At 41.9% G+C, this 14,943-nt stretch overlaps 1 protein-coding gene across 3 annotated transcripts in view; it reads left to right on the forward strand.

Moving 5' to 3' along the window:
* The window catches only part of BMPER (BMP binding endothelial regulator), a 243,831-nt gene that overhangs the window by 176,316 nt on the left and 52,572 nt on the right, over window positions 1–14,943 (forward strand). For all 3 annotated transcript variants that reach the window (XM_009203122.2, XM_009203124.2, XM_009203123.3), the window contains one exon: window positions 480–816. In XM_009203122.2, the coding sequence (XP_009201386.1) occupies window positions 480–816 (337 nt within the window). The remainder of the gene's footprint in view (window positions 1–479; window positions 817–14,943) is intronic.

Below are 14,943 nucleotides of genomic sequence, written 5' to 3' on the forward strand. Positions count from 1 at the left end.
AATTTTCCTTTGGCATTGGGGGAATAATTACATGGTGGAATTTCTGGCTGCAAATAATTGCATTAAAAAAATCATCTTTTTTTTTTTTTTTTTCCATTTGCACATTGTAGTAGTCGTTAGATAAATGAAGGCATGATTTGGATCAACATGATTACTTTAGGTAAAGGGAAAAATATAAACCCTAGAGTAGGATGATCAAGGGATAGTCATCTATAGGTCAAACCAGGGGTACATAAGATGTTATCAGGACAAACTTTATACTGTTTAGAAATTCTAAGCTCCAACCAGCAAATGACTCCTATAATTTCACACATTACTCACTATAGTGAGATTAAGAGGTAACCAAGAATTTGGACCAACCCTTGGTGCTCCTTGTTGGAAGACAGTCAATCATATGTTCGGTGTAAGGGTGTATACATTTGGGAATTATTAGTGCCTTAATGAGAGGTTGATTTCCTTTTCCTCTCCTCCTCCTCTAGGTTTGGAAATATCTTGGGATGGAGACAGTTTTGTAGAAGTCATGGCTGCCCCGCATCTCAAGGGCAAGCTCTGTGGTCTTTGTGGCAACTACAATGGACATAAACGTGATGACTTAATTGGTGGAGATGGAAACTTCAAGTTTGATGTGGATGACTTTGCTGAGTCTTGGAGGGTGGAATCCAATGAGTTCTGCAACAGACCTCAGAGAAAGCCAGTGCCTGAACTTTGTCAAGGGACAGTCAAGGTAAAGCTCCGGGCCCATCGAGAATGCCAGAAGCTCAAATCCTGGGAGTTTCAGACCTGCCATTCGACTGTGGACTACGCCACTTTCTACCGGTAAGTACAGTGTTCTGGGGGATGGGTTTGGGTTGCAGACCAATAATAGTCTTGACCTTGGAACATGGTGTATGAAATCTCTTGTTGTGCAGGACAAAGCTCAAAACCCAGGGTAGACATCTTTTTGCTGTTCAGCAACTGATCTCGTCTTGAGTCAGCTCTATTCCATGTCCCAAATCGGGAAATTCCAAGAAGTATTTCAGAGCGATGTCCTCCAGGCAATTCCATGCTTTCATAGGTCTGCAGTTTACTGGAAAGCTGGCTACACTGCAGGGTTTTTCCAGGTGTTAGCTTAACTCTAAGATTGAGGAGGGCTTCCCAAATTCTGGCCTAAACCACAGTAGTACAGGACAGAGCTGGTTCCCCTAAATGGAATCTCAAGTCACTCGGCTGCCTTTGGGGGTTTGAATGAGTCTGGTTATTCTACCTGAGGAACAGTTTAGGTCTGCCTTATGGTCTAGCCCAAATCAAATGTGCATGTGGAAAATAAGGAAGCAAAATGAGAATTCTTTGGATCTTGGCCAACTGTGAGACTTCATGTCCAGAGTCAGATGACAATAGAAACAGGGCTTGAGGATGGAGGGAGAAAGGAGTCTTATTAAGAATCAGGACTCCATGATCTTTTCTAACTCTTTTTAACCCCCTACCACGCAAAGCAACTGGTTACAAAGGAGAGTTGGATTTGACTTCCGCACTGCAAGGTTGCGTTTTTGAGCTGATGAGTCTGGCCTGGGTGTACTTCCATTTACTACACAATTCCATGGGTTCAAGAGCTATGGCTGCCTATAACTTTAACCACTGTGGGTGCGGGAGGAAACACGAGATGAACACAGCCCAAAAGGCCTTGTTTAAGTGATTTGCCTGTGCCTCTTAAAATTAGAAAACTCCTGTGGTCTGAAGCCACAGAGAGGTTATTTTTGCTCTTTAATTGCCACCAGTTTATTTCCCCTAGTTCTCATTAAATATGATTTTTTTTATTTGATCTTTGGACATAAAAGATAAAGTTCTATAAAGGCGGCTCGAAGTGGGGTGGAAAAAAGACTGTCCCTGTCATCACAAATCCCCAAACATGGCTGCATGTGCCAAACCATTTGGCTCCAAGTCATGGGTTTAGCTCCTTCAAGCCATTTTCCCGTTATAATTTGAATTCTCTGGGTTCCCTTCTGTCTCCTCTCTGCACCACCCCTAGACTGACGTCTTGTCTAGTGAAACTGAGGGATCTTAACGTGAGACTTTGCAGTGAGTTAAGCAGCTAGATAGACAAATCTGGCTTTATTTGGAATCTAAAAACCTTCACTTGCAGGTCTGATGGAAAGCAGTAGAATATAGCAATTAAGAACTTTACGGTGCCCCAGGGCTCAAAATCCAGCCCAGCTATGCAACCTAAAACAATGACCTAAGCTGTCTAAACCTCAGCTTACTTATCTATGAAGTGGGGATAATAAAAGAACCTACCTTGAAGAGTCACCATCCAGATTCAGTAAGATTATGAACATGAATGTATGTGCTTAGCACAATGCCTGCACATAGTCAGTGCTCTGTAATTGTTGCCATCATTTCTTCCATGATTAATTAAGTAATAAAGAAGAGTAAGGTCTCTTTTGGAAGCTCCTCTATCCTGTTTGCAAATTTGGATTGGACCCTTCTCTGCTTAAAATAGAATGGAAAGGCTGTGCTTCTCCCAGGGCCCAGCAGCCTACACCTTTGATTTTTATCCCATTTCAAAGGAATGTATTGAAAACAAAAATTGGAGAGCAGGTCTGCAGAGATTAGTTCCTTTTTTGAATGTCTATATATTTTGTCTTTGGTGATTTATTTAGTGTTATGATTTCTGGACTGCAACAGAAATATCATGAGCGCTTCAACAGAAGTTACGAATGATGACTTGGATATTTACGAATAAAGAGCATTGGATTCCTTAGGTGGCCAGGCAAATGCTCCCCTTCTGCCCTTAATGATTCTACAGCAGCTACGATGGAGGATGCTTATCTATGAAAAGGGCTTGATGCCCTGAGTTGGGTAGCTCATAAGAATGTTCTTGGGATCCTTGTGCATGGAGATTTAGAGGCCAGGATGTGGTGGGAAGCGGGCTTGTGCTCTCCTGATCAGTGTCATGGTGTCATGGTAAAGTGCCCTTCCACAGTGGGCCGCTTCTTCCTGGAAAGGGCAGAGGACCTGCGGAAGGAGAGCTGGGCAATTCTGCCTGTGTCGCCCTCTGCTGGTGATCTCACAGTCCAACAGGAGGATGCACCTTCATGAATCTTAAAGGTAGAGTGGCCAGTGTTGGCCAGATCCTGTTTCTCCCCCTTATTTCCAAGTATATGTGTGGCAGGAGAAGAAAATAAACAAGGTGCAACATGGAAAGATATTCTCTTCTCAGGGGAGCTCCAGAAAGGACCTAACCTCAGGGTTTGTAGGAGACTTTATGGAGCAATGGACTGAGAATGAGCCGTGGGGAAGGGGACAGCAAGCTAGACTCCAGTCCAGCTCTGCCACTGTTAGCAGTGTGCCCTGGTGGCTAGCTGAGTTCAAGATCCTTTATCGAAAGAGCTGATACACAGTAACTACCTGGCAAGATTGCTCCTCTGAGGACTGAGGCCAGTGGGTGGTGCAGCACTGGCACACGGTAGTCCTGGCACAGAGCGTGCTGCTGTCCTGTGTCCCTTCCTTTCTGTGGAGAAACTCACCCCTGGATTGGCTGTTTACCTTTCTGATTGTCCACATCTTCTCCTGATGTCATCATGGAGGACTGATTCGATAAATTCCCACTGATGAATCTGTGGAACAATCTCAAAATGAACTGTTTCTCTTTTGTGACACCTCCTCCAGGTAGTGTAAGTGACAATTGCATTGCAATTGTTTAAAAACTATTGTTCTTTGTCTCATGAGAATGTCATGTGTTCATTGTACTTGTAAATAATGTTGAAAAAGTAAGGTAAAATCATCTATCATATGACATCCCACACATGTAAACTTTTGCCTATACATTTGATATCATTGGTGGAATTTCTAAAATGAACCCAAAAGTATAGTCAGATCTGTGGCTGTGACACATTTTTTGAGTCCTTACAGGACTGACAAGACTTGCCTTGATATCATGGATGGCCATATATATAAATTGCATTGGAATTTGATTTATTTTATTTTCCCCTCCATTCTCCCAAAAATACCTGTATTTTCCTTTAAGGACGAAGAATGAAGTAGCATAACACACCCAAATAACTTTCTGAGCACCACTGTCTTGTAACAGAGGGAAGAGAGAATGCAAATAGAGTATATTTTTCTGAGAAAATATTACCCATTTTGGGTTTCCTTAATCTTATAACAAATTCCACAGGGCAAATTCTATGATAATTATGAGATAGTGCTTCTTATAAGGTCAAAATAGTGCTTCTTATAAGGTCAAAATAATAATGACAGTTTCTCTGAATTAGGTTTTGCTTTTGAAATGTCTATGGTTAATTTTATTTTATTTATTTATTTTTTGAGACAGAGTCTCGCTCTGTCGCCCAAGCTGGAGTGCAGTGGTGCAATCTCGGCTCGCTGCAACCTCTGCCCCACAGATTCGAATGAGGCTCCTGCCTCAGCCTCCCAAGTAGCTGGGATTTATAGGTGCCTACCACCACGCCCGGCTAGTTTTTGTATTTTTAGTAGAGATGGGTTTTCGCCATGTTGGCCAGGCTGGTCTCGAATTCCTGACACCAGGTTATCTGCCTGCCTCAGCCTCCCAAAGTGCTGGGATTACAGGTGTGAGCCACCATGCCAGCCCTGCAATGTCTGTGGTTTATAACTCCTATTTTATTTTGGTCTTTTACTCAATTTAACATTTTTAATAGTAAACTGTCCATTGTATAAGTACTTGAAAAACTACCACTCTGTAAATGAATGAGAAATAACTGCATAGTAATCAATATTTCTTTATTTTTCCTGTTTTGGGTTTTTTTTTTATTTTAATTTCACAAATCAATTTGACCCATTTTGGCTAATTTGGCATAAAAATTCAATATATAATTAAGTTCTTTTCAATCAGCATAGCTTGCTTTAATTAACTAACTGAATATGTTTGGGTGCAAAATAATTTAGTTACAAACTGCAGAAAAGTTTTAACTAAATACATTGATAACACGTCTCAAGTCTTAGCTTTGCTAATTGACTTCTCAAATTAGATAACCTGTTTAATAATTTTTTGCATTTTCCTTTATTAGTGCATTGCAGAGAAATTTCCAGGAGCTAGAGAAGCAGTGTATTGTGTACCCACCTGGAAAACTTAACGTGAAGTTGTGTAGATTATATTTGGATTCAAATGTTGGCTACCTCAAAGAGAAAAAGTGTTGGGTGTGTTCTTGTCTTCCTTTCTCCTTTTTCATCTCATCTTCATCTCTCTCCTCCAACCTCATGTGCCTTCTCCCTTCATGACCCAGATGCCAACTGAGCAATCCAAGAGGGATAGGCAAGCTCCCACCACAAAGGCTCTCTGGAGATCCTTAGCAGTCACTATCAAACCTACCTTCCCGCTGTGGGCTTAGGCCACAGGATAGGACCAGCCTTGGGCAGCCTGGGGCACAAAGAGAGGCCAGGAGATGAGCTAGTGCTTCATGGGCCAAACTGGGGAAAGAAATGACCTTTTATTCCTTGTGCCTATGAAATACCAGCAACAGGCTTTTTCTCTAACTCAGACTCACATCTTGGAAGAAATTTTTGCAAGTAAGTATAACTTTCCCAGAAAGCAGAACTCTTAAGTCAGGGCAGGACTGCATTTCAGAGAAGTCAGAAAAATGAATGTGAAGTGCAGTGAAGCCCAGACATTTAGAGACCACAATCATCTCAGGAGTGTTTTCCTCTCTGCACTCTCCTTGATGGGGTATCATTCACCAGAGCGAAAGCCCTGTTCACTTGTTCAGTTTGGGAAAGTGTCTGGGGATTCCCAGTCTAGGAAATGTTCTTTTCCTTCCATGCAGTGGTTTTTACAGCTGTAAGGAATTGAAGTCATGCCAGAGGATTCACAGATGTGTCCTTTCCTGTTGAGGTACTGGGAGGTAGGAGGTGGGAGGTCGTGCAGGAGAGCACTGGAACTCGGACAGGACCTTGGTGTTGGATATACTGGGATCCTGGGACTGCCAGTGGCTTGCTTCCAGGGGGAGATCACAGACTTCCTGAATGACCGACTTTGTGTGTTCTTACAAAGGAAACTGATCACTTATTATAAAGCAATAGAAAATACAGGCAAAGGGTACAGACTTTATGTGTTTGTGTATGAGAAAAATCAAATAAAGCTAAATGCTATTCTATAAAATCAAGTCAATTTCCCCTACTTCAAAGAAAAACATGCTTGAAAACATTTTTGTTTACATCTTTTAATGACTTGTCAAGAACTGCCATTAGAACTAGGGTCCTAAATCGAATGAGATGTTTTATTTTAAAGAGTGACATTACTTTTATTTTTCCTTAGCGGACTCAACTGTTAGGGCACTCTGAATTCATAATTAAGGTATGCTGACACCAGGTGGCAGTAGACACCGCAGTTGCAGCACTTATACTTCAGCCCTTAAAAGTCTGTTTTTTCTTCACTGTATCTGAATACACAATGAACATCCCTGCTTCTGAATTCATGTCATTCTCCTGCCTCCCTAAGATGCCTTCACTTTCTACATTGACTTAACCCTATTATGCCTAGTGTTCCATTTTTGGAACGCTAAGCATGTTGGAATTATTTATATCCTACTGCTCAAGGTCATCACCAAGGTCTGACTGAAAAAATTTTTAAAAATGCAACCTCAGGCATGAATTAAGCTGAAGACACAGCTCCAGTTTCATCCTAGACTTTGGAAAATGCTCTTTAGTTTTTTTTTAGTTATTCCAATTGTGCTCATTATCATTTAACCCATGTTCTATGTTGCACTGCTTCTTATTTCTTCAGCATCAGATTGTAAGTTCTCTGGGGAATGGGAGCCTCTTCTTTTTTGACCCTTTTTGTATTTCACCCAGTACCACCCCTAGAAGGGCTGCTCCTCTTAGCCTGCCTCTCACTGGCATCCTCTCTGATCTCCTTGTGACTTTTGCTATTCCCAATTCTGAGTTCATCTTAGGTCTTTATCCCCATGCACAATTATACACTTACAGTCAAAGTGTGCACACTTCTGTCTTTTCATGTAATAAACTGGTCAGAGTGAGTAGAGTCTTTGGTCCACCTTTGATGCTCCAAATGCTGTGAGCACTTCTTATTGCACAAGTCTATTTGCGACTCCCACTGGCAGGCAAGATGACCCTTCTGAATCTCTCCATCCACCTCTGCCTATTTATAATTCACAAGTCTCTTGAACCCCCTGGTTCATCTTCTATCCCTCAGGTAGTGTTTGGGCTTGTCATCTTCTTATGAAATACTTGCATCCACAGATGTTTCTGCCCTGACCTCTCTGTTTGTCTGAGGACCTCAAACTAGCCTCTTGTATGGTGTTATAACAACTGGACCTCCAATGGGGTGATTAATCCTCTACCCTGGTGTCACTCAGCGATTTGCCTAGTAGTCACATCTCTTGTGCCTTGTCATTGGCTCTGAGCCTTCTGTCAGGCTAGACTCAAAGCTTTATGGTGATTTCCCTTCAATCTTTCATTTGTTCTTCTCCATCTCACCCACAAGTAGGCTTTTTCCTGTTTGATCCATCCAAGTCACCCAAAACAAGGATCTTAAATAGCTTTCTAGCTACCTGGATTTTAGCTTCAAAATCTAGTCAGTCCCGTTTTCTTGGAGCCAAAGTAAAAAGAAAGACACGAGTTCACTCAGAAAGGTATGAGAATGTATGGAACATCCTTTTATCCAAGTCTAAAATCCTCTTATGTTTAATTTTTCATCTTGAAGAAAGACAAATACTGTTTCTTTAAAAAGAGAAAACATAGAAAACTGTTCATATCTCAATAGATAGATTAACCTTTGTGTAGAGATTGGGTCAACTGTACAGTTAACCAACTTCAAAGTTAGAGCACAGTCCACACAGGACTACTCTCACTTCTGACACCACAAGTTTAGAGATGATCCCAGAGCACTCTCAGGTCAGGAATTTGCTAGAAGGAACTCAAGTGGTAATACTCATGGGTGTGATTTATATTTATATTATAGGAAAAGGATATAGATCAAAATCAAAAGAGATACATAAGGCAGAATCAAGAGATGTCTAAACATGGAGCTTCTGCTGTCCTCAGCTCATGGCATCATGGGCTGGCATTAACTCCTCTTGTCTGCAATATCCACTGGGTATTGCCAACCAGTAATGCTAAGCCTTTGGTGTTCAGAGTTTTTATTGGAACCCAATCACATGCCACCTGCATGGATGACCTTATCTTCTAGCCCCTCTTAGAGGTGTAATGTGCTAATGGTTGTGGTCTTCAATTTCTCTAGATGTTGGAAATGTTATTGCATAGCCCAAAGCCTCATACTCAGTCCTATTGTTAGACTTTCTAGTGACCAGATGCCTCAGGCAAAAAACACACTCCTGTCAGGCAGGACATTCCAGGGGCTTAAAGATTGTCTCTTTGAGGCCAAAGGCAGAGGGCAAGACCAGACTCTTTTTGAGCAAGGTTAATTCTTTATTGCATAACCTTCCTAGCTCAAGGTTAAATGCCATTTTAATTTGATTTTATATGTTTAGCTTTAAGTTTATTTTAAGCATAAACATCCTGGAATTTTTATAGTGTTTCTCCTCAGAAAATTACATCTGAGATGCAATTAGAGGACGCTTTTGAGCACAGATTTGAATGAGTGTCACTGTAGCAGGTAAAACACTAATTATTTTGTAGCATCTCTCTTGGCTGCTTAGGGAACTTCTTGATTACTTCTTAGTAAGCAGGAGGCAGAATGGTGTAACTTAATCATATTTTCATTACTTATGGGTATAAAGACCTTTGCATGCATGAGAATGAAACTGACATGAGTAGTGTTTGCCTCATTTTACCGTGGAGCTAATTGAGGCACTGAGAGGGGAAGGGACTCATTCCAGGCCACCCGTGCCGCGGAGCAGCTAGCCTGACAGGCACACCTGGTCTGGGGGCTCCATCAGATAACAGTCAGAGTGTGCACACTTCTATCGCTGTCCACTCAGGTTTCCAAATATCCTGCTCTGCCATGAGCTCTCAGAGGAGGAGTTTATCAGTTATTTTATTCACTCCTTTTTACAGCTTTCAGCTGAACACCTGCTACATGCTAGGTTCTGTTGTAGGCATGGCGATTTGGGACTTAACAAGAGAGACAAAGCTCTTCCTTCAGAAAATCATTACCTAGTGCGGGCAGCTATGCATGAGAAATAAGGCCATTCCTGACTGCAAGAAGCGTAATGGAGGGAATAGGGGAGTGTGACAGGGTAGGCCTGGGGGTGGCCGGTGAGGTAGGTGGACAAGAAAAGATTGTGTGAGGAGCTCTCCCTTGAGTGGAACATGCCCTCTGGGAAGAGCCAGTGAGGAGGCAGACAGGGGAGCAGCAGGTTCCACACTGGACAGGACAAGGCCTGTTTGAAGGCCACCGTGACTGCTGCTTTTAGAAAAGAATCAGTATAATGGTATGAATGAGTGTGGCACAGGTGTCTAGCAGGCTTTGCAACCAGACTGCCTCGGTCAACTTCTGAGCTCCTTAACTTGCAAGCCCTTGCTGTTGGGCAGGCGAGTTCACCCATTGAACCTCCTGATAATTCTGCCATGTGTAAAAGGGGGTGCTGAGAAGACCTACCCCATTGCTATGAGGGTTTGTGTGAGGATTGCATCAGTCGTTCCAGATGAGGCACTCATCCAGGCCTGGTACAGAGCAAATGCTCAGTCAAGGTCAATTTCATTACTAATATAATTTTGTTATGGAAGCCTGTTCTGTGTGGTGTTTACCTTCAGAACATCCTTTGTCATCTGGTGCCAGTATTTGAAGAGGTTTCCTTCTTTATTTTACATGGTCATTGCTAGACTCATTCGGAATAACTTCTTCCAGTTCTGTGCAGAAATTGATAGTTTCCTAAAATGAAACAAACAAACAAAAACAAACACTTTGGAATGAGTTAAAATTTCCATAATGTGCTTTTCATAAATTATTTCAATAGATAAGACTGAACTGAAGGGGAAGGTGCAGAAAGGATAATTAATTCCATAAGATGAATATACAACTCTGAAGTTGAGAAATAATCAACTCCTCCTCAGTGTGCTTTACAGGGTGGAGGCTGAGAAGGAGCTCAGGTGTCTTGTTTTGTTGTTTGTAGGGGTAGAATTCAGGCTGTAGGAAAAGAAGAAATACATGGCAAATTTTAACTTTTTTGATGTCCATCTTTCTTGCCTTTGTAAACAGTAATATGAGTATAATTTAATTTTATGTGATAATTCAAAGTTAATGTTGGGGTGTCAGTTGCAGTTAGGACCACCTTTCCTAGGAAACCCTTGAAAGGGAAGGGACTTCTGAGATCTCCTTGGTATTTCTATCTTTAAGCTTCTGTCTTTTTATTTTAGCTTCCCTTTGCCTTACTGCCTTCTCGTCATTGGGTGGAGAAAATAATGTTAGTTCATTTTGTATGCAAACGAAGTAGTGAAAGATTCTGAAAGAAGACTCAAAGTTCTCTCCTATGAGAAAAGTGAAAGACCTTGAGGACATGAGCTGTATTTTTTCGCTTTTCACAGGAGTTATCAGACAGCTCAGAGCCAAGTTTATGACCCATTTCTATCCAATATACAGAATTTCCAGGCATGATTTTTTAAAAAATCAACCTCAAGCCTGGTTTTATTTTTATCTTTCCTGTTTCTTTCCTCTCATTCACATTTCATCTTATTTTATTCTTCATGTAGTTTTGTAAGCTGACTTAAATCCTTTCTGGAACAAGTTGGAGAGTAAGTGACAGTGGTCATTGGCAAAGGATCTAACACTTCTGAATTTCCATTTTTTTTTCATTATGAAATAGAGATAATATCTTCACCCAACAGGTTCTCATGAGGCTGAATGAGGTTTCCCTTGTAAATCCCAGATGGAATGACTAAGGTGTTTCTTTCTCCTGGTCACATCACCAGCAAGGTCTCGTGGCTCTTGTGAGAACAGGACTGAGTGCTGTGGTTTCAGGTTGCCCTTTGAAAAATCAGGATATCCACCTGGGTGCCAGAACTCCTTGCAAGCAAGAGGACCTGGGGTGGGTGCCTCAGAGGCAGCCCTGTGTGGGCTGGTTTCCATCAGACCACATACAGATTGGTTGGAGCTTTGATGCGTTGTGAGGCCAGCATCATGACTCAGTGAAACAACATGGGCAGGCACAGCATCTTGTGAAATCAGCCGGTGTTCTGGCAGCAGCAGGGGCCTCTCAGAGAAGGCACACTGGCCTCTGTGCTATTTGGGGAGCAGTATCAGGGCTTTGGGCTCGGGCTCAGAGCTGTGCTGGGTTTGACGGCCGTCCAGGACTCTGTCCGTTTCCCAATCAAGTTGGCAAAAATTAAAATTGATGGGGGCATTTGCAAATATGAAATAGGACTGGAGGCTTTTGCATTCCTGGACACTCCAACACATTGTACTCTGTTTATGTGGAAATCTGAGACTCAGTCTCATTTTTCTTCTGACTTGGCAAGTAAAAGGAGCAGCAGTGCTGCTGCACTGTCCATGCCGCTTGCACACAGAGATAGAGCAGTTGTGTAGCTGACACCAAATATTCAGGAGGGTACACATTAAAAAAAAAAAAAAACTTGGGGGTTGGCAGTTTTATTAAGGAAGAAAGTGCTGAGAAAATTATATTCATGTATCCAAAGGCATCTTTTCTAGATTAATGGTCAATTATTCATGTCTGGGAGTCAATGAAATCAATCAATAATAAATTAAAATAGGCACATATTACCCATTACCAAAAAAGAGCGTAGATTCTTTTACAGTCGTGACTGATTGATTAAATAATGACACCAGGCACTGTTCAAGGTGCTGGAATTGGAAAGGAGTCCTCCAGGGAATGAGAAAGGAGTCCTCTAGCTCACAGAGCTTGCAGGGCAGGTTAATGAATGAGCAAAACGAGTTAACAGGGATGTGGAGAGAGAGGGTTGTGTTTTCGGATAGAGGATATGCTGGATGCTATGAGAAACGTACTCTGCCAGGGGGCTGGCTTCCTGGAGGAGGTGACTTCGAGGCTGAAACCAAAAGCATATGTAGGGGTGGACAAAAAGAGGAGTAGGAGGCTGGGGAAGAGAACAAAGGAAAAGATTCCAGCCACAGAAGACTTCATGTTCACAGCCATGGAGGCCAGGGAGAGCCTGGCACAGGCAGCTGAGAGACTATTCTGTGGGGTGGTGCCACAGACTTCAGGGTGTGTGGACAATGAATTAGAAAGCAAAGGCAGAGGCCAAATTACTACAGTTTCATGCACCAGCATTCACCAAACATGGAGGGGGCATGCTGCCGTGCTTTCCACCATTAACTATGGGCAGGTTATACTGAGCAGGGGTTCAATAAAGCTCATGACTCTTCATGTGCTCATCATTCATTTACTTCTGAAGTAGTTTATTATACCTATTACATAGTCTATGTGTTAGGTCCATAGTTCTCAAGCTTTAGCATGAAATGGAATCACCTACAGAGCTGATTCAGTGGGTCTAGGTGGGGCTTGAAAATTTGCATTTCTAACAAGTTCCCAGGTTGATGCTGGGGTTCAGGAACTACATCTTGAGAACCATTGTGCCAGGTGAGGAAATTATAAGAACCAGTCCAGGATCATGCGGGTCCCCAGATTCCTTTGGGTCATCAAGGGGACTTAATTTTCTGAGTCCCTGTTCACTCAAAGACTTTTTTTGAGTCTTTGAATGAACAGGGCTTAGGTTTCTTTTGTACAATCAATTCCTAAATATTAGAAACAAGAATCCAAAGTGGGTCCCTGGTTAAAAGGGCTAGGAGCTAATCTTATGCCCACCTAGATAGACCCAAGTGGTGATTTGAGCTCAGTGGCATTTTCTTGACCTGTAGTAGTTTAAAATATACTCCTGATTTTTTTTTTTTTTTTGGAAGAAAAAGGGCACTGGTTTTACTGCCTCCTCGTGCATGAAGTCATGCCCAGAGGAAGTGCTGGACTTGCTTGGCTGGGTCATATGAGAAGCCAGAATTAGAATCCAGAGTCAAAGTTCTCCTGGTCACTGAGATGCTTTCTGTAGAGAGGCCAGTGTGGGGAAGCACCCTGGTAACTTTTAGATGAATTTCCCAGGACCCAGTAAGGGAGGGAGGAGAAAACACTGGATACAATGAACTTTGTTGCTGGACAGAAATGAAGTCCAGTATTCCTGTGCAGAACTGCCCAAATCCTCTCCCACCATGCACAGGAGGGAGAGGCCCGCAGCCAAGAGTACAGGCCCATAAGCCGAGAACAGCCAACAGGATGTATCTGTAAAAATCTGCTTCCTTTTTACTGGCTTCAGGCTTTTAAAGAGTCTGGTCAATGGGCACAGAGAGTAGGGAAATATATGATTTGCAAGGAAATGGGGAAATCTGGTGACGATACTGGAATTAATAATTCTTTTAACATGAAAGAGTTGTTCTTTATGATCCTTACCATCTTACCTAGTGTTTGGAGTTTAAAGGAGAGAGAGAGAGAGAGAGAGAGAGAGAGAGGGTGAGCTGGTTTCTTCATTGTATCCCCAGCAAATGGCCCATCTGCGAGCGTGAAGGTAGATGCATTTGAACTGCTCAAAGAACTTGGGCCAGAAGACCTTTTAGAACCCCTGAAAGCTTTTCCATATGAAGAGGAAACCAGGAAATTGAAGTCTTCATTTTGTCTTTGTGATCAAAGCCAGGGAGGAAGGATATTAAGCAGATACTGACCCGTAGTTTTGTGGCCACTAGTAGGATTTATTGACATACGTAGCAACTAAGGACTGCAGGAAAGCTGAGGTTGGTATTTACTTCTAGAGAAAAAAAGATCAGATGTCTGAAAACAGAGGGCTATATTGCTATAATGAGCCCATTGCCTTTGATAACAGGAGGTAATGACAATCATGTTAGCTGGCATTGATTGTTCAATGTGCCTGGAAGTCTGGGAAGCCTGCTATGTATTCCAGTGCCAATAATAATGGACAGTACAATAATAAGGCCAGGAGTAAGAGCTTACACTTTTGAGTGCTCACTATGTGCCTGGCAGCAGCTAAGTGCTTTCCCTGCAGGTGTTGTTCCCCATGTGGATGAGGAAACTGAGCTACAGGAGTTACCAGCTTTGTCCAGGGTAACTAAGCAAGAAAGAGGCAGAGCCAGGATTTTGATCCGGGCAGAACTTGTGCTTTTGACCATTGACCATTACCACCATAATGTGGTAATAGTTCTTGCTGGCAAGCCATCCTCACCCCCAAATTTTCTGTGTTTTCTAAACTATGCTAAAACACTGGAAATTTGCAAATGTTTCTTGTGCTATAATGCATTTTTATTTTGAAGGATTTTTTTTCTTGTAAAAGATTTTTGTCTTTTCAGCAAAATTTTCTGTTTAGTTCTATTTTGACAAAATTGTCAAAATTATTTGGAAATAATATGCTGTGGTTTATGTTGATTGAATTTTAAATAAACCAATTTCATCCATCTTCTAAGGAGAAATTTATGGATTTCCAAATGGTGGCCATTCTCTACTCACATTGTCTTTTCTGGTCCACAGTATTAATTCTAAAGATAATACACATTCATGTCTGATCCTGCTATAGAAGACTGAATTCATCATGGAATTAGGATTTTTAATTCCAATGTCATGTACTTGTAAACTGTTTCTTCCCTTTTCATCTTTTGTTTTCAAGGACCGCTTAGCAACAATTTCTAAAGAAAGAAACTGATTTTTTTTTCACATCTTGCTTAAGATGTTCTCAATTGATGTGATATTAGCAACTCGGTGATTCTTAACTTTTGAGAAGCCACAGTTTTGTTTTTTTGTTATATCAGTATTTGGTTTTTTGAGATTCTGAGACAGCTGAGCCTCCTTTTCCCAGAAAAATGCACTCCTAACTTTGCATACAACAGGGGATTCTCTGCCTGGGGTGCAGGTCAGTGGACACCAGGTCAAGAAATTGTGTTTTCTTCCTCCTTCCCTCTCTCTCTTCAACTCTTATGTAAATATTTGTTGAGCCCTGTTAAATGCTAGGCACTGTGCTCTGTGTTAGTGTTACAGGGTGAGATAAACA

Source organism: Papio anubis, chromosome 4, assembly GCF_008728515.1.
Source record: "Papio anubis isolate 15944 chromosome 4, Panubis1.0, whole genome shotgun sequence".
NCBI lineage: Eukaryota > Metazoa > Chordata > Mammalia > Primates > Cercopithecidae > Papio > Papio anubis.